The sequence below is a fragment of the Aegilops tauschii genome, chromosome 7 (assembly GCF_002575655.3).
Source record: "Aegilops tauschii subsp. strangulata cultivar AL8/78 chromosome 7, Aet v6.0, whole genome shotgun sequence".
In the NCBI taxonomy this organism is placed as follows: Eukaryota; Viridiplantae; Streptophyta; class Magnoliopsida; order Poales; family Poaceae; genus Aegilops; species Aegilops tauschii.
In genome coordinates this window covers 193,062,652-193,088,106 of record NC_053041.3, presented here as the reverse complement: position 1 = coordinate 193,088,106, position 25,455 = coordinate 193,062,652, and the positions used below count along the sequence as shown (strand labels likewise).

The following is a 25,455-nucleotide window of genomic DNA, read 5'->3' as shown; positions in this document are numbered from 1 at the left end:
TTACATAAAATTACAAATGTAAAAATATATTGTAAAACATACATAAAATGTGATTTTTCTGATCTTATAACTTTTTTAGACCAAATTTTACATATTGAATTAATGTGCATGTAACTATTTATATTCTAAACGTAATTTATTTAGGAAGTGATCGTAAGATTACCTCGGGTGAAGAATAACTTATTCTGCATCCTGGGTGATGAATAGTAACACTATATATATATATATATACACACACACACACACACCTTTCTCATACGGTTTTATGGTGTCTCCAATTTAAAAGGATTTCATCAGAGTTTTTATTCTTTCGATTTTCTTTTATGGGGACTTGTTTGATATTTTATGATTTGTACTCATAAATTCTTTTTTTCGTAAGAACTACTTTCCTACAGTTTAAAGGAAAAGAAATCATTAATCCAAACCTCATGATTTTTTTTACCCGCAAAAAAAAGAACCTCATGAATTTTGTTTCGTTTACAGCTATGGCACACACCTAATTTTAAAAACTTATAATTTTGTCCTATGATGCAGATAAATTTGTTCTTTATAACTCTGTTTTTGATAGCTGCAGGATTTATTTTTAGAGCATGTTTTTTTCCTATTCCTTATTGATTTGGAACTCTGCGAATCGATGATGACTCAGAGTACACCAGACCGCCACTGCTACCTGCCTTCCTTCCTCTTCTTCCTTCCGCCGCCCGCCTCCTCCCCTCCCCCACCCCACCCGCCATGGCCCGTCACCACCTCCTCCCTTTACTCCTCCTCCTCCTCCTGCCCCTCCTCGCCTCCGCCGCGGCCACCGGCGACGAGGCACACCTCTCCGCGGTGATCGGCGATACCGGCCTGGCCTTCGCCAAGGACGTGCTGATCGGCGAGGCGGTGCGGTCGCTCACCCCGCTCCGCCTCCCCGGGGCGGAGAAGGCCTTCCACGTGCCCTTCCTCGGCGGCATCCGCGCCGCCGTCTCCAACATCACGCTCTTCCACCTCGACGTGGGGGATGACTCCGTTGTTGGCCTCGGCGACTCGGCCCTCGTCGTCGTCGTCTCCGGCATTACCGCCAACATCAGCATGGCCTGGAGCTACTCCTACTACTCCTGGTACTTCCCCGTGGAGATCTCCGACAGCGGCACCGCCTCGATCCTGGTAATCGGCTAATTTCCTCTGGTTATTGCGGGCTAGAAGGGGGTGGGATTTGGTGTCGAATGTGCTAGATTTGGTTTGCCATTGTCGTGAAATTCGGTGTGAACTCTGATTGGTTTGTTTTGACAGCGTCATTGAATTTGTATGCTAGCACTAGCTTGACACCAGAACATATTCTCGCCCTGGCTTGGATCGTGTGAGTTCGGTGCTCAAGAAACGCGACCTTCAGTAGTACTCTTGTATGCCTTATGAGTTTAAGTTTACCTAGCTGTCTAGTGTATTGAAGTGTGAGTTAGTTCCTGACATTCTCTTCACTTTGATGGCTCAAAGAATGGAAACAGAAGTAGATTGCTTACACAATGAGTTTGCATATTCATGGTATTGTCTCTATCAAATCAAGCTGGAAATTTCTTCTCGGTTTCTTGATTTACATACTTATTCATTATATATCCTTTTCCACTGAGAGTATTCTTTTGACAACACATTTTAACTCAAATAGCAGAAGCTGCTTCTTGCTGTATGTTAATATTTTGCAAATCTGCAATTCTTTGACTTCTTCAAAAGTATTTAATTCTCAATCAGTTTACTGCACATGGCAATTGTATTACTTACACAGTTACTCCCTCCGTTCCTAAATACTTGTCTTTCTAGGCATTTCAAATGACTATCACATACGGATGTATGTAGACATATTTTAGAGTGTAGATTCACTCATTTTACTCCGTATGTAGTCACTTGTTGAAATGCCTAAAAAGACAAGTATTTAGGAACGGAGGGAGTACTCTTTAACTCGAAGACAAACAATCATGCATTGATGAGTTAAAACAATCCTTGGTATCAGAGTTTCAAAAATCATTAATTGATCAGCTATTATTATGCTATGCTACTGTACTGGTTTTGGCCAGTTAAAGGAAGTAGGCACGAGGGGTCTAGTGTAAGAATTGTACTCAAGGGTGAGGATACTCCTTGATACAGCAAATACGCTGGAGACCAGTACTATCTTACTGGCTCTGTTTTGTTTTTGATTGTTACATAACATTCATTTTTCCTTGAATTGCTTGAGGAATGTTGTGAAGTCTATGTTTTCTTTTGGAAACAGTAAAACATTTGAAAATTAGATCATCGAGTGTGTCAAAACACAACCCATTGTTGTACCTTTACTGAAAACTTTCTGATAGTTTGATTTATGCTCAAGGATTAAGTCTAATAACTGGCATGAGCATTATGGTCTTAAAATCTCAAATTAACTTGTCAAATTGTGGGTAATGTTTCATATTATACTCATGATATGCTATATATTTGACTTATGATGATATTCCATTGTTGCATCATGTAAACTTCCTAGCCAGCTAAGATACTAGGTTACTTTCTTCCCTATTTTTAGTTGTTGTTTGTCTGTTCTGCTACTGAGAAGAAGCAGCTCATGAATTTTCCATGTGTGTAAGGTTCAAGGAATGGAAGTTGGGACAACCATGGAAATCAAGAATTACAATGGAAGTTTGGCTCTGAATGCCACACAATGTGGTTGTTCTGTGAAGGACTTGGTGATATCTCTGGATGGTGGAGCATCTTGGTTTTATCAAGGGTATGCTCTCCTTGTGTATCTCTTTAAAAATAACAACAACAACAACAACAAAGCCTTTAGTCCCAAACAAGTTGGGGTAGGCTAGAGGTGAAACAAGTTGTGTATCTCTTTAAAAATAAATGCTAAAAAATTAAAATACAAGTTGAAATTGTTTGTTAGCACTTGAGGATTTAGAGTTTAGGAAATGATGTCTCTTGGTGTAAAAAGTGTGTAGCTTTTGTGAGACTAGGACAAACATATGTGATATTTCTAGTGAGACATGATTTAGTTCAATTTTTGTTCATCTTCTGAGACTAGAAAACAAATGAGATGCCATTCATGGCTTGGTCAGGCTCCTCATAAATATGAACATATCTGATCATTTTATTTGATTTTATGTTTCCTCTTTTACAAATATAACCAATCACGTCAAAGGCGAAATTCTCCTAATTTAATTATTTTTCCTACCTGGCCTTCTTTTTGAAGGTTTATAAATGCTTTCGAGGACCATATTAGAGCTGCGGTTGAAAAGGTAATACCGGAAAATATTATTGGCAGCACATCAAAACTGGACTCGTTGCTTCAAGGTCTTCCTAGGAGTGTCAGTCTGGACAATGTCACTGCTCTGAACATGACTTTTGTCAATGATCCACAATACGGGAATTCCTCAATTGAGTTTGATATCAGTGGATTGTTCACTTCTACAGTTGCTAAGACTAGCAATTTGCAGAAGCATCCCCAGCTTTCATTATCTTGTGGTGGAGCATCAAATATGCTTTTGCTTTCACTCGATGAAGATGTATTCAATTCGGCATTAGAGGCTTACTTCAAGGTAATCAGACATTTTTAATAATACGTCAAGAATGTTCTGCCTTGTAGGTTTTACATTATCCCTTTTCCCCCTTCAGGCAGGTTCCATGCATTGGGTTGTCGACAAAGTTCCTGATCAATCTCTACTGAATACAGCAGGCTGGAAATTTATTATTCCTCGCTTGTATTGGAACTATCCAAATGATGACATGGTCCTGAACATTTCGATGACTTCATCCCCACTAATGAGGATTACATCTGAAAAGATTGGTGCTACCATTAATGCAGACATGATAATTGATGTTTTACATGGCACGGAGACGGTTCCAGTTGCATGCATCTCTGTAGTAAGAAATCTAAAATTCTAAACTTCTTTTATGATGTGTTTTTGTTGCTCCATTGCTTCAAGATGTGTTTACCATTAACAGTCTCTTAGCTTCAGCATCACTTTTTTGAAATTTTAAATCATATACTCCCTCTGTTCACTTTTGTAAGTCGTTTAAGACAGCTGAAATTGAACTGTTTTAGGTGCTGTCTTAAATGTCTAAAAGGTCTTACAAATGTGAACAGAGGGAGTATTAATATTCCAAGTAGGATTCTAACATCTGGAATGATTTGTTTCCTTGCAGGTAGTTAGCGCGTCAGGTGTTGTGGAGGCATCAGGGGATAAAGTATATGGTACGGTTGGCTTAGATGATTTCTCTCTTTCCTTGAAGTGGAGTAAAATCGGAAACTTCCATATGTCTTTGATTCAGGTATTCCACTGTCTTTATGCACATTTATTTTATTTACTTTTATCAGTGGTAAGGGGATTCGTATTGTTCTGTTAGTTGACTTCTGGCTGCCTACTGCTCACATTTTATTTCGTATAGTAATGGATAGCCACCGTTGCAAGTGAAGGCTTTGTTCTACATCTATGGTTTGTTTATTAAATCATCACGGTTGTTTCATTTGCAGGGAGTGATACGGGTTTTCCTGAACACCGTATGCATGCCATATCTGAACTCGCACCTGGGGAATGGATACATCTTACCTGTGGTTCATGACTTCACTTTGAAAGACGTGCATGTAGTTACTTCTACCGAACAATTGATGCTCTGTTCAGATATTACCTTCGCAAATGCAAGCCGCTTGGCGGCTTTACCAGTTTTGTGATACCGGGTTGTACAGAGCCTGTAACTTCCGTGCGAGCCACAAACTAGGCCTTGCGGGAAGAGACAACACTTGCACATATGTGTACATTATTGTTCATAGTCTCTTTGTTGAAATTATTCACATTCATTTGTACAAATTTGTTTCCACTTATCTAATACTCTCTGTCCCAAAATAAGTGTCGTTGATTCAGTATAAAGTTAGTACAGAGTTGTACTAAATCAGCGACACTTGTTTTGCAACAGAGGGAGTACAATTCATTGCATATTGATCTGTTGGAAATGAAGTAGTGTACATATCTGGTATGTGCACCTCTAATGTGCGCAGCTAGCAACATTAGGATTTAGAAATGTCATGTATTCCTTATTGAATTTGTGTACTGTGCATATGCACCTAGGAGCCAAAACACCGCGTCCTACTTTCTAGAAGTTTGAAGAATATGTAAGCATGGTGCTACTGTACATCGTGGGAGTTTTGCAGATCAAACGTATTGAATAGATTGATTTGGAAAGTGGTACCTTCGAACCGTACACTTGAGGGGGAGGGGGAGGGGGGGGGGGTATCGAAGCAAAATTCTTAAGATTTTCATCAATGGATTCGGAAAAGCAGGGCTTGAATGAATCCACCACTTCCACCAACTTGTATGGTATTAGCTTGTCTTGGCCGTGTGAATCATGCGATGTGTTAGGGACTCTTTGGATTAAAAGAATTTCATAGAATTTTTTGGAGGAGTCATTTCTTAGGATAGTTTTTTCTATAGAGCTTGCTTCGTTTGCAGGATTAAAACCCATAGAATTTTCTTTATGTTCCACTTCCCCGGTCTTGGTTTATTAGCCCCTTTTGTATTTTTGGGTCAAATTTTGAGGTGAGAGGGAGGTCAGGAAAGGGGGTATAGAATCAATGGCTCACTGGGGACATAGCAATGAGAAGCAACATGAAAGACGTTGGCATCGACCGAGCAGAGGAGGTCGACAATTACAGTTCCTAAGCACGTGAGGCTTCAAGAGGACATGAAGGGTTAGATGGTCGTTGTGGAACCAAGAAATATGGCGCTGACTATACCTAGGCATGGGCAGCACGACCGATGACCTCACATGAGCCCAACCCAAAAAAAGGATGTGGTCGGGCTTTTCTCCAAGGGCGGACCAGGGGCCTTGTTCTGCAGCCCGAGGCTAGGCTCGGGCTTCTACTTTTACGCTTTTAGGTCGGGCTTTCAGTCTTAGTTGTTAAATGCGTATTAAAATTCACTCGTTCGGCCCAAGCTATGGCGCTAGGCTTGGGCTTGAGAAGAGAGTAACTTTCAAGCTTCATGTAGGTCTTTTTGCTTGTCTGGTGAAAGTCAGGCTTTCACAAGCCCTCTTTGACAAATGCATGAGGCGGAAGCTCGTGGCTCACTGGAAGAAGAAATCATGAGGCATCAGAGCTCGGACAAACCTAGGGATGAATATGACTACAATGACGATTCAAGGTACTCCCTCCGATTCGTATTACTTGGCTTAGATTTGTCTAGATACAGGTGTGTACCTAGACAAATCTAAGATAAGTAATATGGGTCGGAGGGAGTATCATGTATGATTTCTCAGGGGTTTGACATGTAAAATGGCGTTGAATGCGACCGACGATATGACAATGACATGTAGTGGATTGAGGACAGTGGTCATGATTGATGATAGTGAAAAGGCGTTAAGTGCTTGCTTCGTGCACATGCCTCAAGGCTGTTTGCAATATATCCAACATACGACAACTTTATGCAAATACCTCTTTGCCACGCGGGTTTACCTTGTGTGCTACCTCCAACGGGTTTTCTGCTAGCATGATTCAAAAAAAGACTCACTTAAACAAATTTAGTGCCTTATTCAACACTTGTGGAGTATAGAGACAGAAAGAAGTCAATGGACAAGTAGAATGACTTCTAGCATATGAAGGCAAATGTCGTAATGCTATCTGCTTAAAATCAATTTTAGACTTGTATTGTAAAGCTTCTGGACAACTGGTTAGTGTTGATAAATCGAGCATCTTTTTTAGCCCAAGCACTGAAGTGTATGAAAGCTGAAGTCTGCTCTTTCTGAATATTATGACCGAGGCTCTAAATGATAAGTACTTGTGCCTCCATGCCACTCTCAGCCTAGATAAGAGTGATAGTTTTTAGTTCTTGGTAGATCGTCTGATTCAACGGCTAATGGGGTGGAAAGAAAAATGCCTGTCATCTGAAGGGAAGGAGGTGCTTCTGAAGTCTGTTGCACAAGCCATACCAACTTATGCGATGTCAGTCTTTAAAATTCCTAAAAAATGTAAAGGAATGACGGATGCGATATCAAGTTTTTGATGGGGTGATGGAACTACACAGAAGAAGATGCACTGGTTTGCGTGGTGAAAGATGTGTATTCCTAAGAAAAAAGTGGCAATGGCTTTCAAGATATTCACTGCTTCAACTTGGCTTTGTTAGCTAAGCAGACGTGGAGGCTAATTGATAATCCAACGTCATTATGTGTTGTCATTCTCAAAGAAAGGTACTTCCCTGATTGTGATCTAATGGATGCTACACTTAAGAGGAGAGCTTCATACACTTGGCAGAGTATAATGGCAGGAGTTGACATCTTGAAGAGGTTACATATGGAGAATAGGGGATGGAACCAAAGTGAACATTTAGGATGATCTGTGGATACCACAATCACCCTCGAGGAGAGTTTTGACAGTGCGCGGGAATAACACCTTTCTCTAGTGAATGACCTCATTGATCCTTCCAGCGATGACTGGGATAAGCAGTTGGTTAACCAAACTTTTTGGCCTGTAGATGTTCATAGAATACTGGCTATCCCTCTACCGCTACATGAGATGGAAGATTTTGTAGCTTGGAACACAACGAAGCATGGAACTTTTTCACTGTGCTCTGCATATTAGGTGGAATGGGTGTTCCATATGGGCAAAAAATTCAGCCGACCAGTTCGTCATCCAACCAAGTGGATGTATGGGATTCAGTTTGGAACCTCAAATGCCCAGCCAAGATAAAGATCTTTATATGGCGGGCGTTGCATAGTGCCATAACATGTTGTGCGATTCTAGCAGCGAAGCATATTAAGGTGAAATCCCATTGCCCATCTTGTAACAAAGGCGCTAGTAATATCATACATCTGTTGTTCCAATGGGAAAAGGTTGAGGAAGTTTGGAAAATGATGGGGGTATATGATGTGATCAAGAAGGTGTGCAAAATGAATCGGTCTAGAGGAGGTAGTCCTCGAGCAACTTCTGTGTCTTCGGGACTCGGATGTTCATGTCTTGGGTTTTTCAAATATGCGAGAAACTATAGCAACCAATGTCTGGTACTTATGGATTGAACGGAGACAGCTCACTCATGTTGGGCAAACACAAACAGAGCCCAAATTCTTCTCGCGGTGAAAAGCCTTACAACGAACTATGTTATCGCATGTTGTAAGGTGAAGAAGCGATCAACACCATGGATGAAACCACACCCAGGATATATGAAACTGAACGTAGACGCTGGATTTGATCAAGACAACTTAAATTGGTCGGTTGGTGCAATTATTCGCGATCACACTGGAAAGTTTGTTGCCGCTACAAACAAAGATTGAGTTCTTGTTATGATGCTTTCACAGTTGAAGCAATAGCAGTTAGATTCGGACTGAACTTGACATGTATGGTGGGTTGCAACAAGATTGAAGTGGCCTCGGATAACAAAGGGGTTGTCAATGATCTTAATGAAAGTGACTCAAATTCAGTAGCAAGTCTCATTATCGATTACTGTTTCTTCATGAAGTTAGATTTTAACCATGTCTTGTTTGAGCATTGGAATAGAGATTGTAGTCAGGATACTCATGAACTAGCTAAGTTGATATGGACCGAACCTCGACGGCGAGATCCGATCTGTTGTTGCGGCCCGATCTTTCACGACACTCCACCACCACCAGTAACAACCTCTCGCCCGCGCACGCGATGTACACGAAGTAGAGGGTTTGAACCTTGCGGCCCAGCACGAGAAAACCAATCTCGACAAAGGTACTCACATGCAAAACAATTTCCACGAAGAGAAATCGCAACACAGAGGTTTTCTAAAGATCCCTCCAAAACTTGATACGGGTGTCTACCCTGAAAAACACATCGTGTTTATTTCATAAAAATAACCTCCCTTTAAATGAACGTACTATGGCTATTTATACTAACATAGCCGACTCGTACATGGTTTGTCCAACACGCTAACCAGACTCCTAATCCAAAGGGAAAACAAACTTGACCTACCAAAACATAACAACGGACTTGATTAAATCTTATAGGAAACAAAAACGAAGACAACTTGGCATGACTTGTTATCTGGTGTACGTCATCTCTGGGTCTGCTTCCAGGTGGCCCCCAGCCGATGGTCTTCAAGGAGAGGTAGCTCCACGTACTGCTAGTTCTAGATGATGCATGGCCGTACTTCTCCTTGCATGGCAGGAATATAAATAAGAATCCTGGGTGCATCTTTTTCCTTTCAAACCAATGAACTGAATCTCTGTCTTTCCAACTAGAATCCCACATATACTCAGCTATACGTACATCTTTATTATTTGGATATGCATCGCTCAAAGGTTGGAAGTAGTGCTCACGTTGCTCCTTTTCCTTAAAAAACAAATCAACATGTTCCTTATCTTTTGAAATTGAATCAAGAAATACTTCCACACAGGTGACAACAGCCAGCGCTTTGTCCGTCTCGTCCTCTCCACTTAATTGAAAATAATTAGGAGTGTAAGTCCTAGGTATTTTTATTCCCTCGGCATCATTGACATCACCCGTGCTTGTATCATAAGTACTCTACTCCTAGTGTTTGGATGGATTCGCCATCAGATGAGCTGATCTCCTTCCTTGTAAGTGATACAATCGTTTTGATGGAATGAAGGAAGAAATCAGTTGTAAAAAAGATTTTTTTTAAAGTGGTATTTACTTCAGCGACAACTAATATGAAGCGAAGCGAGTACTTTTTATTGGTAAAGTTAACATGAAGCACATTGAAAGCACCCTACTTGAACATCTCAAGTGACGCGTCATTGATCGTGGCGACATCATTTGCTCGGTAAAGAGTTTTTCCTCAAGTCTTCTCGTCTTGATGGTGTTGTCTGTGAGATCGTCTATGGTTCACAACATCGATTATTTTCATGCTTGAACCTAGAACTAGAAAAATCACAAGCAAAATGATAACAATCGTCAAAATAGCCGCCGCCGCCGCTCTCGTAGATTGTCCTTCATTCTTCATGGTATCAAAGACCTCCAAATTGTCAGTTTGTAAGGTCACGATTGAATCATGCCCTTTGCGCAAGGGAAAGACTGGATCTAGGAGCCAGAGCTTCAACCGTCACGACATTCACACACCAATCTATCTCCCCACCCCCCAAATGAATTTGCCCTTGTCATTCCCCAGAACCAGGCATTGCCCCTAAGCAGATTTTGATCAAAAGATACATCAACATTAAGTTTGACAAAACCCCCGAAGGCCTTATCCAGCCCTCTCTTTTCAAGATAGCCTTTAGAGAGGAGGCAATAACAAAATTAGTTGTAAGCGTACAGATCCCCATAGAAACCTGATATGCACTCTAAACTATCTCATGTACTAGTTTATGCCTTTCCCACCACAAATATCAGGCAGTAACGACAATCATCTCTCAAGCATTTGAAAACCCCAACACGTACAAAATTTGATCTGGCAAAAGAAATAGGAACTCCCATATAGTCGTTCCAACATGGTCAACTTTGCAGGCTCTATTAATAATTCGTCCATCCCCAGCCGTTTGGATAGGGTGATGAACTTGTCTGGAGAGACTAAAGAGTTTTCTGCAACCAAGGAGCAGACTAGCAAGGATCTTTATGCAAAAATACACAATTTGTCTCACATGTGTTAGATGTAGATTGAACAGTTAGAAGTATCGGATGACATGCATACCATCATCACCAACCACATCTATACCTTCCAAATGCTTCCCTCCCATCATCCGTGGCTGCCACGCCCATACCATTTCTGGCCGTCAGATTTCGTGGCCCGAACCTTCCTGGCTGTCCGATCTATTTAGTAGCCCCATCCGTAGGTCTAGATGCAGAACCTTCTCTGATCTCTGCCCCCCTCGCGCGGTCTCGCCGCTCAAACCCTCCGGAATCCTCAGCGCCACTCCCCTGCCCCCACTCAAACCTGGCGCCAAGCGAGCCTTTCAAACTCCCCGTCGCCTTCCAGGACCTTCTAGAAGCGCCCCCTCCACCGCGCCATGGGCAGCGGGCGGAAGCGGCCGCGGGGGGCCGGGGAGCTGGGGCGGGTGGCGGAGATCGTGATGGTGCTGGCGGCTGCCGGGGAGGCCCGGGGCGGCAGGGCGCCCACAGCGGCGGAGCGCGCGCTCGTGGCGGAGGCGCGGTGGCGGCTCGCGGCGTCGGTGGCGGCCGTCGAGATGCGGCCCAAGGAGCTGTACCCGAGGGAGGCCGTGCGCGCGCTCGTCGAGGACCTCGGGCTCGGCCGCGCCAGGGATCCCGCCGCCATGGGCTACCGCCCCCGCAGGGCCTCGATCGCCGAGAGGGTCGTTCTTACCAAGCGCAAGGTTTGACACCCTCCCTTGATTCGGCCCATTTGTTGTGTCCTAATTAAGCCTGTTCGGTGGATCTACATAGAGGCATTGCTCTCTGCTTCTCTCTGTTCAGTGGAGAGCCAGGCACCCTGTATGTAAACAACAGCAGCAAGCCACACATAATATAGTATTAAGCACATACTATCGTTTATTAGGAGTACGAACTAGTAGCCATTAGCCAAGCAAACAAAGAAAAAAGAGCAGAAAGTGCAGAAAACAGAGAAGGGACGAGAGGCGCGGAGGTACCTGCTGCCTGGGTGAAGGAAGAAGGCGGCTGCCAGCACAGAAGGAGAAGGCCGAGGGATCATGGTGGCAGCATCACGTGGAGGAAGATGGGGATGGCAGCGACCCACGAGTGCAGGCGATGGCAGTGGCGGCGAGTGCCGGCGGTACTTGAGGATACAGCGTATCTCCATATCCAATGACAGATGTGAATAAGTTTAGCTATATATGTGTTGCATAAACCATCAAGTGACAAAAATCTGAATAGTTTTCTTATTTTATAAGGAAGTATTTCAGTTTACACAATATGGCCAGTTCAATTTTCATAGTGGTCATGATAGGTTTTAGCTTTGGGAGTCAAATTTCTTCCGCTTCATTAATCAGCATATTAATATACTATAATCTAGTTCGATATATTGGTGCACATATGCTAACCAAAATTTAAAGCATCTTTAATGATTTCTCTTTGGTCTTTCCTTTTGTGAAATAGATGGAACAAGTCAACGAATCTCTAGTACGTCCAACCATTAATATTCCCCAGACAACAACCTCAAGTGCAAATGCTATATTCCAGGATGGAGTTTCCAAGTCCACCGCTGAATTAACCAGGAACCTGTCAGCTGCTGGGTCATTCCCTGCCTCAACCCCAACCCCAATAACTATGTCTTCTTCTATCTTGAAGCAATCCCGACCAAATGAAACACCAGCAGGAGTATCTTCTTCCAAATCAGCTAACCTTCCTTCAATTGTTTCTCTGCCACCGGTTGGTTCTGCGAATATTGAAGTGGAAAAAGCTGTTAATTGTCCTAATTTCAGAAAAAGTGGAGGTAATGTGTCGTTGTTACATCCATGCTTGCCTTACACTATCCACTTTACTCATTTTCATATTTTTTGAATTAAATGTTCCTCCTATTCTCAAGACAGCTGGTGCTTATGTTTAACGTTTGAACCTGGTCTAGCTCCTAATTTCATTCAAATGAATAGCAATATCTTACATTCCATGCAGAAAGATAAATATGTTCCTTAAGAAGCTCATCCTTTACTTCCAGGAATAGTTAGTTCCACTAGTATGCATTTTTTGCTGTGTGCATCAATCTAAATTTTAGCTTAACTAGCACTGCAGGTACTTTGTACAAATCATATGTTTTTTCCTATTTTAGAATGTATGATTAGGTTGTATATTATTCTTACATGAGATACTAGTGCATGTCGGTACCATGTTATCACAATTGTGTCATGTTTGAACAAAAGTATCAATTGGAATGCCTACTACTGTAAGTGCAAAATATTTTCCATATCTGTTAACCTAAAGATGTATACCCTGGTTATAGAATCAGCTAATGTGAAGTTATATGCAGAAACTACACAGCACTAGATTTCACAACAGTATTATTACTACGATACCAATGTTCTCTTATTCATAATATCAATTCACAAACACTTCCACCCTATCTTTATGCTCCTAGTGGAACGTAGGTAAAATGGCAGGGGTAGATAAACTTTTTTTTAGAAGATATTCACACCATGCTATTCTGGTACGTTTGATTTTGAGTAAGATGCATTCCTTCGAATCTGCTGACTCAATAGGTATTTTTTTTCTTTGTCACCTTTGTTGCAGCAACTATTGGCCAGACAAATAAATCAGCTCATTTTACTGCTACTAGGTCCAGCCAAAGCAGAGTCCAGAGTTCTAGTGCAGGGAAATCTCATGAAAAGAAGGCACCTTCGGCTCAACCTGTCAACAGGAACATTGCTATAGGAGATCATGTTCCACCGGGAGCAGCAGCATTTGTTCAACAGGAACCCTGCTTCTCCAATCACAATGCGATAGCGAAAAATGTTCAACTGGTTCTGCACCAACCTGCCAACCATCCTAGCTGGACGGTACCATCAACTGAGTATATGCATGCTCGGCTGGACTGTCAAATATGTAAAACATTTATCACTGATGTGGAGAGTTTGCTCGTTTGTGATGCTTGCGAGAGGGGTGTACACTTAAAATGTCTAAAGCAGGATGGGAATGAAGGCCTGTCAATTGTAGATTGGTATTGTCCAACCTGTGTAACGTATAGTAAGGGCAAACCTCTGCCTCCAAAATATGGCAAGGTTACAAGAACAATTGTTGCATCAAAGGCTAGAGGTGTAACTTCGCAGAGAGCACCAGGAAACCCACGCACAAAAGATAGTGAAGAAGTGGCAGGAAATGGAAGTTTTATCAAGCATAACTCCAGTGAACCTGGTAGGTCTGTACGTAACAGTGACATGTTGGCCTTAGACACTGCTAGTTCAAAAGCACAATTGGCCTCTGCTTCTGAATATCAAAAGGAAAACACTAAACATACTGACACTCTGTCCAAACAAAAGGAAGGACATGGCCCACCTTCAAGAAGCTTAGTTACAAAGACCATGGAATCCTCCAGTCAAATTGAAAGTAGTGGAGGATCAACATATAGTGCTGCTGGAAATCTGTCGGAACAGTCTCATAAGCAAAGAGAGACCATTGAGTTACTTCCATGTGCTGTGAATTCAGTAAATGATTCCACACTGCAGACTACTGCAATTTTTTACGGAGGAAATTCCGAACATTCCTTCATTGACTCATCTGAAATGTGTGGAATAGAAGGAAACTCTGACCAACTTCTGAACAAGGACGAACAAACAACCAGCAGCGGTAGAACACCAGCAGATCAAACACATCAAGAAGATGTAGCCGCTGATATTGGAATAGGGTGTCCTCAGGATGATGAAACAACAGAAGTTAATGCCATGTCAGAACATAACAATGTGTATCTGGTGACATCAAACATGGACTTATGTGCTAAGCATGAAGTTATGGCAGGTCCAAAGAGTGAAGCTTTAGGTTACAGCTCAGATCTTGGTGATGTGGATTGGGTTGGCGATGCCCTGAAAGTTGTGGGCAACATAACTTATTATAACTCCTGTATTGTTGATGGTATAACATACAATCTCCAAGATCATATTTTGATTGGTTCCAAAGATGGCAAGTCTGCTCCATCCAAGCTGCAGGTATATTTCCATTTTTGTATTATTCCCTCGACTATGGCGTAAATTTAAACCTGTTTGCATGCTAGGATGTTGAAAGGTTAGCACTCCCCTCTTCGTATGTCGAACACTGTTTATCGTAGAGTGTGTATTCTCTGTAAAACAGTCTTTTCTGCTATCTTTTGCAGTCACTGTGGGAAGAGCATGGCTCCCAATCTAAGCTGGCTATGGTTAATACATATTTCTTTGCTTCGGACATTCCAGAATCGGCTACCAAACCATGTTCTCCTGAAGAGAATGAGGTGAGCCAAGCGTTTTGATGAAACTGCAAGTCAGAATTTGGGGTTAGATAGAAAATATTTAATCCACATGCGCCAAAAACCACAACCAACCTATGTTGTCGTAGATGCTAATAGTTTGTTCGTTTTCCTTTGTGGTGGTGTCTTCTTACAGGTATATGCTTCAAATGATCAAAGAACAGTAATGATTTCTTCAATTTGTGGCCCATGTGATGTGTTGCATGTTGACAAGTTTAGAGAAGAGACTAATAGAAGAAATCAGGTGGTCAGTTCAGATAGTGAGCTACATCCAATTTTCTTTGGCAGGTTTGTTTCCAATCTTCTGATATACTACCTTGTATTAGTATGATTAGTTGAAACTTGAAATCAGAAATTTATTGTAACTTTGTGTAGCACTGGAAATAAGTGATGTTCCTGTAGCTTTGCTTGGATTTAATAATTAGAACTACCCACACAAATAATAAGTCAATGACACAAAACAAAACAGGGTAGTGGTGGCTGAGTGGCATCTGTGGGACAAATCATTAAGCCAGCTCAGTTTTATAAACGGCTGATTTTGGTTTGTTTCTCCTTATTCCTTATACATTCCTTGATTCCTACTCATTTTGTAATTTCTCAGCTAATTGGAGAAGAAAGTTTCGTAATCTTCAAATGATAATTGTATAATCATGACATCTTTTCTTGAAAAGAACACTGGAAGCTTGTAGTGCTGAACACATCATTTCCTACTTTGCCTGACTACTGTGCTGGTCGTTGGGTCGACTTCCACTATTGGTCATTTTGCAACCGTTTTGCTAGAAATGTTTAAGAATTTTGTCCCTATTATCCAGATTGCCACTCATGATTCAATAGTCATAGAAGGAGTTGTACGAACAGGCTGCAGTGAGGGACAGAGTGTTACTAGCACAAGTTGAGAGATAAATAGCATGTAACAATTCCCAATCATGCATTTATTTTTCCATAGTTCAACATGGAAGAAAATGAACCACCTGACTTGGAGGGCTGCCGAACCATGATTTATTTGTTGATCCAGAGCAGGGGTGCATCACATTTGTCGAATCATGTAGTGACCTTGTATATTCTGCAAGATTTGATTCTGCTAGCCAAGATTGGTTGGGTTCTTTTGTGATCCTGGATGGCAATATTGTACATCTGGATCGTGCTCTTGACACTTGACTAGTAGTAATATAGGATACAGTAGTAGTTGAACTATGAAAGATCATTGTACGGACCTTAGTTCGCGCAATCACTGTTTTCGTGGCCATCGCCACCAACACCTTTGGCGCAAACTCCCTGACAGATTGATCCTCGATCCATTGAGTATCTTACTGAGCCTGGGCCTTTTTACAGCCCTGCTCAGAGATGCGACTGGAGTCTATCTTATGCGTGAAATATTCTATGCTGGCCACACAGAAATGTTTCTGTTGAAGCCATTTTCTGAAACCTTTTTGGAATCTTAAGGAGTCATATTATACATGAACTGGTTATTAATGATGGGTGTTGACACAGTTTCCAGTATTGTCTCGTATTCTCGTTCGGACGTAAAAAATTATTAGCCACTCCCAACAGAGGTAAGCTAATTATGTATCCAATTATTTTGCAGGTGGAAGTATGATGAATGCACAGGCAGTTTTGTTAGTGTTGATAGTTCGATGGTTTTCTGACATTCTTTTGAATCACAGTTCACAACTGTACATTGCCGTTCGTCTCTCATTCCAGCCATTTTGCTGGATGTATATGTGAAGGATGAAGCTGAAGTGAGGTTCATATGCATTGTTACTATATTATAGAATGATGTGTACTGGTTCAGATCTTGCTGCGGGTTTGCCTCCTTGCTTCCTATCAACTTGAGCTATTTCCTGTGGAGTTGTTGCAAAATTTAGACCCTTGATTTACCTGGTACCCTTAAAAATCATTTCACCTTCTGCATGAGATGTCGATGGACCTGGCAGAGAAGTTGTTTTGCCATTTGATGCCCAAATTCAACGTTATGAGCAACTCTAGAATAGTCGCCATATAGGATATGAAGCGTGCTTCATATGGATATGGAGGCCGTGGTGGATGTGGCAGAAGTTGCCTTAATGCGGCCTCCATATCTTTTCTTTTCTATTCATTTTTTTGGTTGCATCAACTCAATAATCACACTCCATTTGAGGGATTAAATATCATTGCATTACAAAGGTACATAGGGGTAGAAAAGTCAATTTGAGGGATTAAAACACTATTTTGAGATAACATTGCATTACAAAGGTGTTACATGGGTGTAGAAAAGTCCATTAGCGACATGCAAAGAATCATCCATGAGACTTATTACCTTGCAGAGTGGGAATCTTCAACATTTTATTCAGGTATAAAAATGGCTGGTAATCAAACCACAAACTTGAATGAAGCAAACTGTATCAACAACCATCACCACTTGAGGATATGCATTCCAAGCAATGGCCAAATATCACAGAACTCTGGAAACAGATGACTCAATGTGACACAAGAAACAGTTTGCTAAAGACCTTTCATCTCCTAGATTTGTGTAGCCACCCCAGCGATCTTGTATCTATGCAACCAGGCAACACCTCCATCTCCATGTTGGTCGTAATTACAGTATAGCGTATTTACACAAGACGTCTTCTTTGAGGACCAGACAGCTAGTGAGTTTCTGCAGAAGGGTTCGTCAGGAGATCCAGCGCGCGCTTCAGGTGCTCCACGGCAATCGACACGTCATCAAACGCAAGAGCACCAACGGCAAATCTTGCTGCTTTGTGAGCCTCAGCGATCTTCTCGACTGCCGGCTGGTAATTGCTGTCATACGCGTATTGGCTAGCTGGTGGCGCAGCGGGAGGGGTAACCTGGTGTGTAGCATCAGCACTCGGATGGTACTGTGTTGGTGCAGGATGATTTGATGCCGGAGGAGAGTATGATGGAGCAGTTGGCACACCACCATCACTAGCAGGATGGAATGGAGGTTGATGGGTTGTGACAGAAGGTAGTGTGCTGTCCTGGAAGCTTGGGTAAGACTGGAAATTAGGGTAGTTGTATGGAGCAGGTGGGGTTTCTGTAGCGTAGTAGTTTTGAGAGGTGTGCTGGGGTTCAATTGTGTAGGGTGGCTGGTGGTATGTCTGAGGATAAGCTGAAATGTCCGGCTTATCATTGCTCTGAGGATTGTAGCCATCGTCCGAAGGATGGTCTGCTCTTGTGTATGGGGGTGGTGAATAATTGGATGGTGGTTTATGGACCTCATTGGTAGGGTAGTCTGTGCTTGTGTACGAGGGAGATGAATAATTGGGGTGTGGGTTGTGGACATCAGGAGGAGGGTAATCTGTTCCTTGGTATGAGGGAGAGGAATAAGATGAATGTGGTGGGGGTGAAAACTGGGACTGTGGAGATGAAAACTCAGACGGTGGAGGTGGTGGTGAAAAATGTGTCTGGGCAGAGACATGATCATTGAACTTCTCTGCACCTTGTCGAGAAGATATATTTCCTGGCTGGACAGCAGAAAAGCTATCCCTCCTGCTAAAATCCTGTATACAGGAAGATAATAAAATTAAGAAAACTAAAACTTCTTCAACAATCCCTAAAAAAAGATTCTTCAACAAAGACGAAGAATTAAATAAAGACTAGCCGAATGACCTTGTCTATAGGATGAGGTGATGCTTCATTTCCATTCTGCCGGTTACCAAAAGACTGGCTTCGCCCCATATCCTGATTAATAGACCAAAAATAAGTGACTGTTAATCAGTGAATGTGAAATCTACACAGCAGTACTGTTGCACGTCTGCTATTATTCTTCCATGCTGTGAGACATGCACCTTAATTCAACAAAACGATGCAGCATGAAGAAAAAGTAAAAGTAACCTTTTGCACCTTTTACAGTGTGAGAATGCAAAGTATATAATGGTTACAGAAACCATTTTACTGAGCCATCACAATTTGATGAGCAATCACATCTTGTTTGAAAGATAATCAAACATATAGGCAACAGTATTGAAGTCCATTGTAGATCACCACAAACCAATCAAACACGCAATGTTTAAGTAACAACAAGATGAAGAAACCAACTATTGAATATTCTTTTTTACTTTGCATAAGGTTGCCATTTTATGTCCCCTTAGTAACAATATTAGCAATGATGAAAACTGATTGTAACTTCGAAAGTGGAAAACACAGGTAGCACCCGGCCTTGTTGGTAAGGTTCAGGAGGGTTGTCAACATATTTTTTGGGAAACGGTACAAGAAAACAGAGACTGGTCATAACAAGGCTTGGGGCATGTCTGGACAAAATATTTCATGCGTGTATCTTCCAGAGTAGAACGCCAAAATGGTCTGTTTGTTGAATGGATAATTATTGTCCACAAACGATAATTGTGTGTGTGCTTGAGTTCTAAGAGTTCTCAAAACTGAACACTAGGAGTGGTACTTATTGAAGAGAAACTGGATGAAGTGATAAAAACAAGGATGCAGTGTCACTACCAATACACAAAGGCAACCATGTAATAAGCAAACTAAAGCATTGTTCAGATCTGTCACTGATGTTGTTTAAGTGGTTCATCACAGATCAAAATTGCTCAGTCGCCAATTCTCATGCATATGGGGGTCACCACTGTGCCACGTAAGTGTGGTGCTCCCTTTTGCTGTTTTGCACACAAAGAGGGAGAGAGGGACACCAGACAAAGGCAGGGGGATGCTGCTGCCTGGCATCAAATATGTTGGCACTGCCAAATGCTGTGAGGATAGCCAACTGGTGTAATTTCGACCCCCCATGAATGAATTAGGCAACTACACTAACTCACGTTTGTATTTGAGCAACAGTTAAGTTTTTCATATACTTCAACCAGCCTCGTGAGTTGTTGTACCTCTGCTGCAATTTACCCTTTTCAAAATAATAATGCTGAATAACAAATTATTGATTCCGCGGCGTGTGAACAACCAAATGCATCATAGAAAAGCCAAATTTGCCAACAAATACTAGTATCTATCATTAATGAAAGGATTGCCGGAGTTAAGAAAGTTACATGATCAATTGTAGTGGTGCTGGCAGGTGCGTCATCTTTGTCCCCACCAGGAGGGCCAGCTTCAGGCTTTCGTCCTTCTTTGAGAGCTTTTCTAATTTCAGCAGCTTTCCAGATGGCATATTTCTGCTTCTGCTCAAGCTGTTAAAGGCCAGTTAAAGCATAAATACATACATACATTCTGAAAGTTTCAACATTGCATAATAAAATTGTAGACATTAGCATATCAGGCTTAAATCAAGAGACACTTACATCAGGTTGAAGCTCACCAAACTGACTGAGAATCTCAAAAAAGATGCTGGCGGCATAGAAGGTTTTTGCAGTGTTTCTGCAAAATGTGCAGATTTATTTCAAATGTGTTAGTGGGACTACAAATAGCTAATCCTGATATGACTGAAGCAGAATAAGAATTGTGCAGTATAATACATGTCAGCTCGTCCAGCACGATCCTGTTTGTCTGCTTTAGCAAAGACACTTGATGCAAACCCCTCCAAATGAAGATGGTCATCAGGCCCCAAGGTCAAAGATTTCTTATCCTGGAGGATGCAAAACTTAATTAGGACAATAAATCTGAGAGAAATGAACTTACTAATCTATATATACTGGAGCAGATTAAGGGTGTGATAAAATGGATTGTTAATTCAAAACAGGCAAGTGAGCAAGTGGCAACACTTACATCACAAGCCCAAAATCAATCCAACCACGTAGCACTACCGCAACATTTGGAACCAGTGGGTGGCATCAAAGTGGTCACAAGCATGGAGAACACAGGACATACACTAGTACTGATCCATTGGAGTTTGATGCCAATGGAAGATCAGCCCGTATTGCTGAGTGGTCCCGTTACTTGATTACGAGAATCAGTATAAATTCAGGTGGAGTCAATTCCTAGGATTCCGATGGAAACATGGGACTTCATAAATTATTCACTGCAGTGCACTTGCATGCCAACAGCAAAATCACCATACCACTCAAATGATAAATATCCATATTCTTCTTACAGGCAGTCACATAACCGGTCGCTAATCAAAACAAAATACATCCTTGTTCTTGTTCCCAAACCCTTGATGCGACGAACGCAACAGATCCAGACTAAATTAGAGTCCACAGCTGCTTAGTTTCCCCCCTAAGGCGTTGTTTCGATAAGAGGCGGTATATGGAAAACGAGTTTGTACCAGGATTTTAGCAAAATCAGTTTTGCTAATTGATTTTTGGATTACCGATTTACATAATAACACGTTTGGGTTTGGAAAAGGGTAAAACTGGCTTGTGTATTTCCTTGTTTGGATAGATAACGATTAGCTTCCTTCCGTGACCTTCTCTCTCTTACTAACCCCAATTTTGGCCATTGCTGATGGCTTCGCAAGCTCCACCTGCGATTCTTCTTCTGTAGTTCGTTCTCAGCCCATAGACGCCGGTGCACTCCTCCCCTTGTTTTGCGATGCCGGTGCACTCCCCCCAACGGGACGGCCTCGACGAGTTTGCGCAGAGAGGCTTCCCTGGTCGCCCATAGGCTCTGAACAAGGAGAGCTGCTGCTCGCGCTAATCCCGCAGTCTGCCGCCCCTCGGCGCTTGCCGTACAGGAGCGCCCCTCGTCGGCCCACATAGGTTCTGCTTGGGGAGCTGCTCCTCGAGTTCATCCCGTAGGTCCACCGCCCCTCGACGCCGGCTGTCCAGGAACATCCCTTGTCGCCCCGCATAGGATCTGCGCGGGGAGAACTGCTCCTCGAGCTCATCCGGCATGTCCGCCGCGCCTCGATGCCGGACGTCCAGAGCATCCCTCTCGGCACCACATAGGTTCTGCTCGGGTCGAGTTGATTTGCAGGTCCGCCGCCCCTCAGACGCTGCCGTCCAGGCGCATCCGTACCATGCTCGACGCCGGCCACCTGACGGCGGCCATGTCGGGGCTGGAGGTGAGCGGCAGAAAACGCAAAACTGGCGCCACGAAGCTGTTGGGAAACGAGCCGTCGGAGGGGGAAGCGGTTACAATCACGTATATAGCGATCGCGATTTTAGAAAAACGGATAATAGTAGATTTCCCACAAACCAGAAATCCAGGGTTTTGGAGAACCAAGTTTCCTATATACGGGGATTAGTGATCGTAGCCAAACAAGATTTTAGTCTGTTGAACCGTTTTCCTGGTTTATAGAGAACAGATTCTGTACATACGCCCTATCCAAACAACGCCTAAGGAAACGAGCGAAAGTAAAAAGGGGACAGATGTGTACGATACCTTCTCGAGCTGGTTGATGAGGGAGACGAGGATGGAGTTGGTCATCTTGGTGCGCTCCTTCTGCGGGATCACCAGCCCCTTCTCCATCGCGTACAACCGACCTGTTCAAACCAAATCCAAATCTCAGATCGAACCCTAGCAATCAGCGGCGATCGCCGCAAGGCAGATAGACGGCGGGGCGTCTCTCACAGTAGTAGGCGACGAGGGGCTCGTGCTTCTGCAGCTCGTCGGCGCGCTGCAGGTAGGGCAGCAGCCCCTTGGCCGGCTCGGTGCCGCTCCCCATCGGCCCCGGGGGACGGCTGCCTCGCTACGGGAGAGGGCGGCGGCGGGGGTGGAGATTGGGGGTTTGGGTTCGGGAGGCGGCGATTTGGTTGGGTTTTGTTGGATTTGGGTAGGTTTTCTGCTCTGGGAGTCGTTGCTAGGATGCCGCAGCTTCGTCAGGAAGGAACCGTAGAGGTGGGAGGGAGGGAGAAGCTTCTTTCCGATCGTGGGGCTGGGGTGGTTTTTTACGCGAAGGTTCTTGCGTTGCTGCGTATTTGCACCCTGCTCCTTCCGTGGTCTCACTCGCCGACCGTCTGATCCCGGTCCCGTGCCGTGAGGAACGGTCGGGGAAAATATACCGTTAAGACGGGGCCGCCCTTTGTTTTATCCTGCACTTCTTCTTTGGTTAGGTAGACCCATAAAAAATACTATGATCTGAACGCTTTTATATTTCTTTACGGAGGAAGTACTATCATAAGCATAAGCCTAGAAGAGTATGTATTTGTATTTGTATTTTGTTTTGATTAGCAACCGGTTATGTGACTGCCTCTAAGAAGAATAAGCATACTACTCCTACCTTTATAGTGCATAGTACTACCTCCGTCCTGGTTTATTGGTCCCCTTTGAAGTTTGTGCCAAATTTCACCTAATATTTAACAAATAAAATGTTAATGCATGTTAACAAAAATTATATCGTTGGATTCGTATTTGAACATAGTTTTTAATGATATAATTTTTTCTGACATGCATAAACATTTTGTTAGTTAAATTTATGGTCAAAAGTTGACACAGAATACAATAAGGACCAATAAACCAGGAAGGGCGTAGAGTATTATAGAGTAGTATATTATAATAAATGATCTTATCTATGACCATCCATGACAGTAGTATACATTTATTATGTTACGGTATCTACCTATGTTACTCTAGCCCTCTTTCTCTTCTTTAAATCTCTGTCATATCAGCATGTTTGCTACTCCCAAGTGCATGATACCGGCTAAGATACCCCACTATGGCCAGCCTAAGAGTGTGTTTGGTTTCTATCATAAGATGGAACGTGACGGATCGATTCCGTCCCAAGAGGCCACCTGCGTTTGGTTCGTCGAAAGAACTAGAACCCACACGTTCCAGAAACGGCGGCATATTCCCTTGTTATCCCGAACTAGGCGATTTCTCGAAAACGAGTGGACCACGCGAAACGGCTCTCTCGCCCGACTCGCACAACACACTCGCGCCTCTCCTGAACCTATTCTCTGCACCGCCACGCTCTCACACCTCTCCTCTCTCTTGACCTAAGCCGTCGCCGGGCGAAACTACCTCATGACCTCTACAGCGTCTGTTGTCCTTTGCATCCCCGCCGTCCCTCCTCTCCCATGGCGTGTAGCAGCAGGGCGGCGGCAACGACCTAGTAGCAGGCGCCGTGGGATGGAGTTGCAGATGCCTGCTGGATGAGAGCGCCGACTGGATGGAGCTACGGGCGCCGCCCGTTGGATGGAGCTGTGAGCGCCGGCACGATGGATATGTAGGCGCTGCCGGTTGGATGGAGCTTCTTCGCGCGGCTCGACCGGCACGATGGCCGCAGGCATGACCCCACCCCCGTCGACCTCAAGTCCATGTTCATGCAACCGGCGATGTGCATTTTATCTGATTGATTTGTGTCAGGAACAGCGGCCGACGGTGTGCTGAATTACAAGTCATGTACTTCGGCTTTAGCTGCAATCTTGACTTCATCCTAAGGAGACGCCATCTATTGCTCCTTTTGTTTTCCTTCAAATTCTTTTAGGTATCTTTCAGCCATTACCTTGGTTGGCATTGCCAATGTTGTTGAATTGGTTTGTGAGAGGGGCAAGAGATGAATGATTTGAGTGATACTTATTGCATCATGTTCCTCTAACCAAACACCGAGACAGAACCATTGCATTCTATCTCAATGGGTCTACCAAACACGGAGATGGAACCATTACATTCTACTGGTAAAACCATTACATTCGATTCTACTTGGTTCTACAACCAAACACACCCTAAGGCCGTGACATACACATGGTAAGAGACAAAAAAAGCATTCCAGCTATGCTTAAGTTGGATCTGCCCAACCCAATGTTCCTAACATAAATTCATATTATTGGTTTTGATATCTCCATGTCCATTACCTTTGAAAATGGTCTTCAAATAATACACGTGCTAGTCTAATATTCATATATTCTCTTGCATGAATTTGGAATAGAAACTACTTTAGAATAACCGTTGAATCACAGAGTTTCACAAATAGAGCACCTAGTCAATACTTTATTATTTAAGAAATATTTAATAATTCATGACTACAACAAAATATAATCATCATCGTGATTGTCTCTAGGGCATAGTTCTAACAATCTCCCATTTGCATTACATATATAATACTCGTAGCTATTGTATGCACCTCATGCTTAGGTCGCGGGGCTACGTTGGATCCGCAATATTGAAATCCATGTGTACCTTGCATATCTTTACATCTTCCTGATCAATGTTCTACCATTTGACATAATAACGCATGTGTATTTGTTTGGATTTCTGATGAGATCTAGGTTCCTTAGCTTGTCCAATGACTTCATTGTTCTCACAATATAGACCCGAAGGACTAGTGGCACTAGGCGTAGAGGAACGTACTACGTAATAAAAAAGAATACATCATATGAGCAAGCTTGGGATCACTATGAAGATGAAGATATATCTGATCTCGCTAACTAAATCGCAATGGAGAGGAAGAAAAAGTTGATGATGATACGACAATTCTCACAGCTAGGTTATACCTCCCTGCCATGAGATTATTCAACTGATTGAGGGGCGGAGTAGACGACCTATCTGTAGTATTCATGCGTTCCAAATTAGTGATCCAGCAACACTTCGTCGCCCAGAACAAAATCTGACAAGATAAAACTAGAGGAAGAAGAGCATAGCGGCGATCCGTCTAGTTCTCAACTAGATGGAGAAGAAAGAGGGTGTGGTGCCTATGCGCGCGGGGGGGTGTCTCCATGGGGACATGTGTGTCACTAGCTAACTTGTGGAGGGGCAACCCCCTCCTTGGTTCGGACAACCTAAGGGGAAGAGGAGTCCTCATAAGACACCACCCCACTCCGCCCCCATGCGGCTTCCCGCCCGAGCCTAAGAATGAGCCTTTAGGGCCCATGTT

The 25,455-nt window shown here is 43.0% G+C and overlaps 3 protein-coding genes across 7 annotated transcripts; 2 read left to right on the top strand and 1 right to left on the bottom strand.

The window, feature by feature from the left end:
- Positions 1-636: 636 nt before the first annotated feature.
- On the top strand, positions 637-4,819 carry LOC109732663 (putative BPI/LBP family protein At1g04970). Of its 2 annotated transcripts, none has more exons than XM_020291843.4 (6): positions 637-1,146; positions 2,596-2,728; positions 3,194-3,539; positions 3,616-3,864; positions 4,147-4,272; positions 4,475-4,819. In XM_020291843.4, the coding sequence occupies exons 2-6, from the start codon at positions 2,598-2,600 to the stop codon at positions 4,670-4,672; spliced, it is 1,050 nt and encodes a 349-aa protein (XP_020147432.1). In that variant the 5' UTR covers positions 637-1,146; positions 2,596-2,597; the 3' UTR covers positions 4,673-4,819. The 2 variants fall into 2 exon arrangements, with proteins under 2 accessions (XP_020147432.1, XP_020147431.1); XM_020291842.4 differs by having other exon boundaries at positions 2,589-2,728.
- Positions 4,820-10,780: 5,961 nt separating this feature from the next.
- LOC109732664 (uncharacterized) lies at positions 10,781-16,718 on the top strand. Of its 4 annotated transcripts, none has more exons than XR_002225433.4 (6): positions 10,781-11,238; positions 11,978-12,314; positions 13,106-14,590; positions 14,679-14,792; positions 14,944-15,095; positions 16,393-16,598. XR_002225433.4 is itself a non-coding variant. In XM_040394272.3 (6 exons), exons 1-6 carry the CDS (start codon positions 10,915-10,917, stop codon positions 16,451-16,453), a joined length of 2,313 nt encoding a protein of 770 aa, XP_040250206.1. In that variant the 5' UTR covers positions 10,781-10,914; the 3' UTR covers positions 16,454-16,718. The 4 variants fall into 4 exon arrangements, 3 of the variants coding, with proteins under 3 accessions (XP_040250206.1, XP_020147434.1, XP_045087062.1); XM_040394272.3 differs by having other exon boundaries at positions 12,062-12,314; positions 13,106-14,514; positions 16,393-16,718; XM_020291845.4 differs by having other exon boundaries at positions 13,106-14,514; positions 16,393-16,718.
- Positions 16,719-16,993: 275 nt separating this feature from the next.
- On the bottom strand, positions 16,994-23,828 carry LOC109732665 (protein HOMOLOG OF MAMMALIAN LYST-INTERACTING PROTEIN 5). Its single transcript, XM_020291846.3, has 7 exons — positions 22,215-23,828; positions 22,026-22,126; positions 20,219-20,328; positions 20,045-20,120; positions 19,796-19,933; positions 18,414-18,485; positions 16,994-18,304 (listed from the first exon to the last, which is right to left on the bottom strand). The coding sequence occupies exons 1-7, from the start codon at positions 22,306-22,308 to the stop codon at positions 17,432-17,434; spliced, it is 1,464 nt and encodes a 487-aa protein (XP_020147435.1). The 5' UTR covers positions 22,309-23,828; the 3' UTR covers positions 16,994-17,431.
- Positions 23,829-25,455: the final 1,627 nt, after the last annotated feature.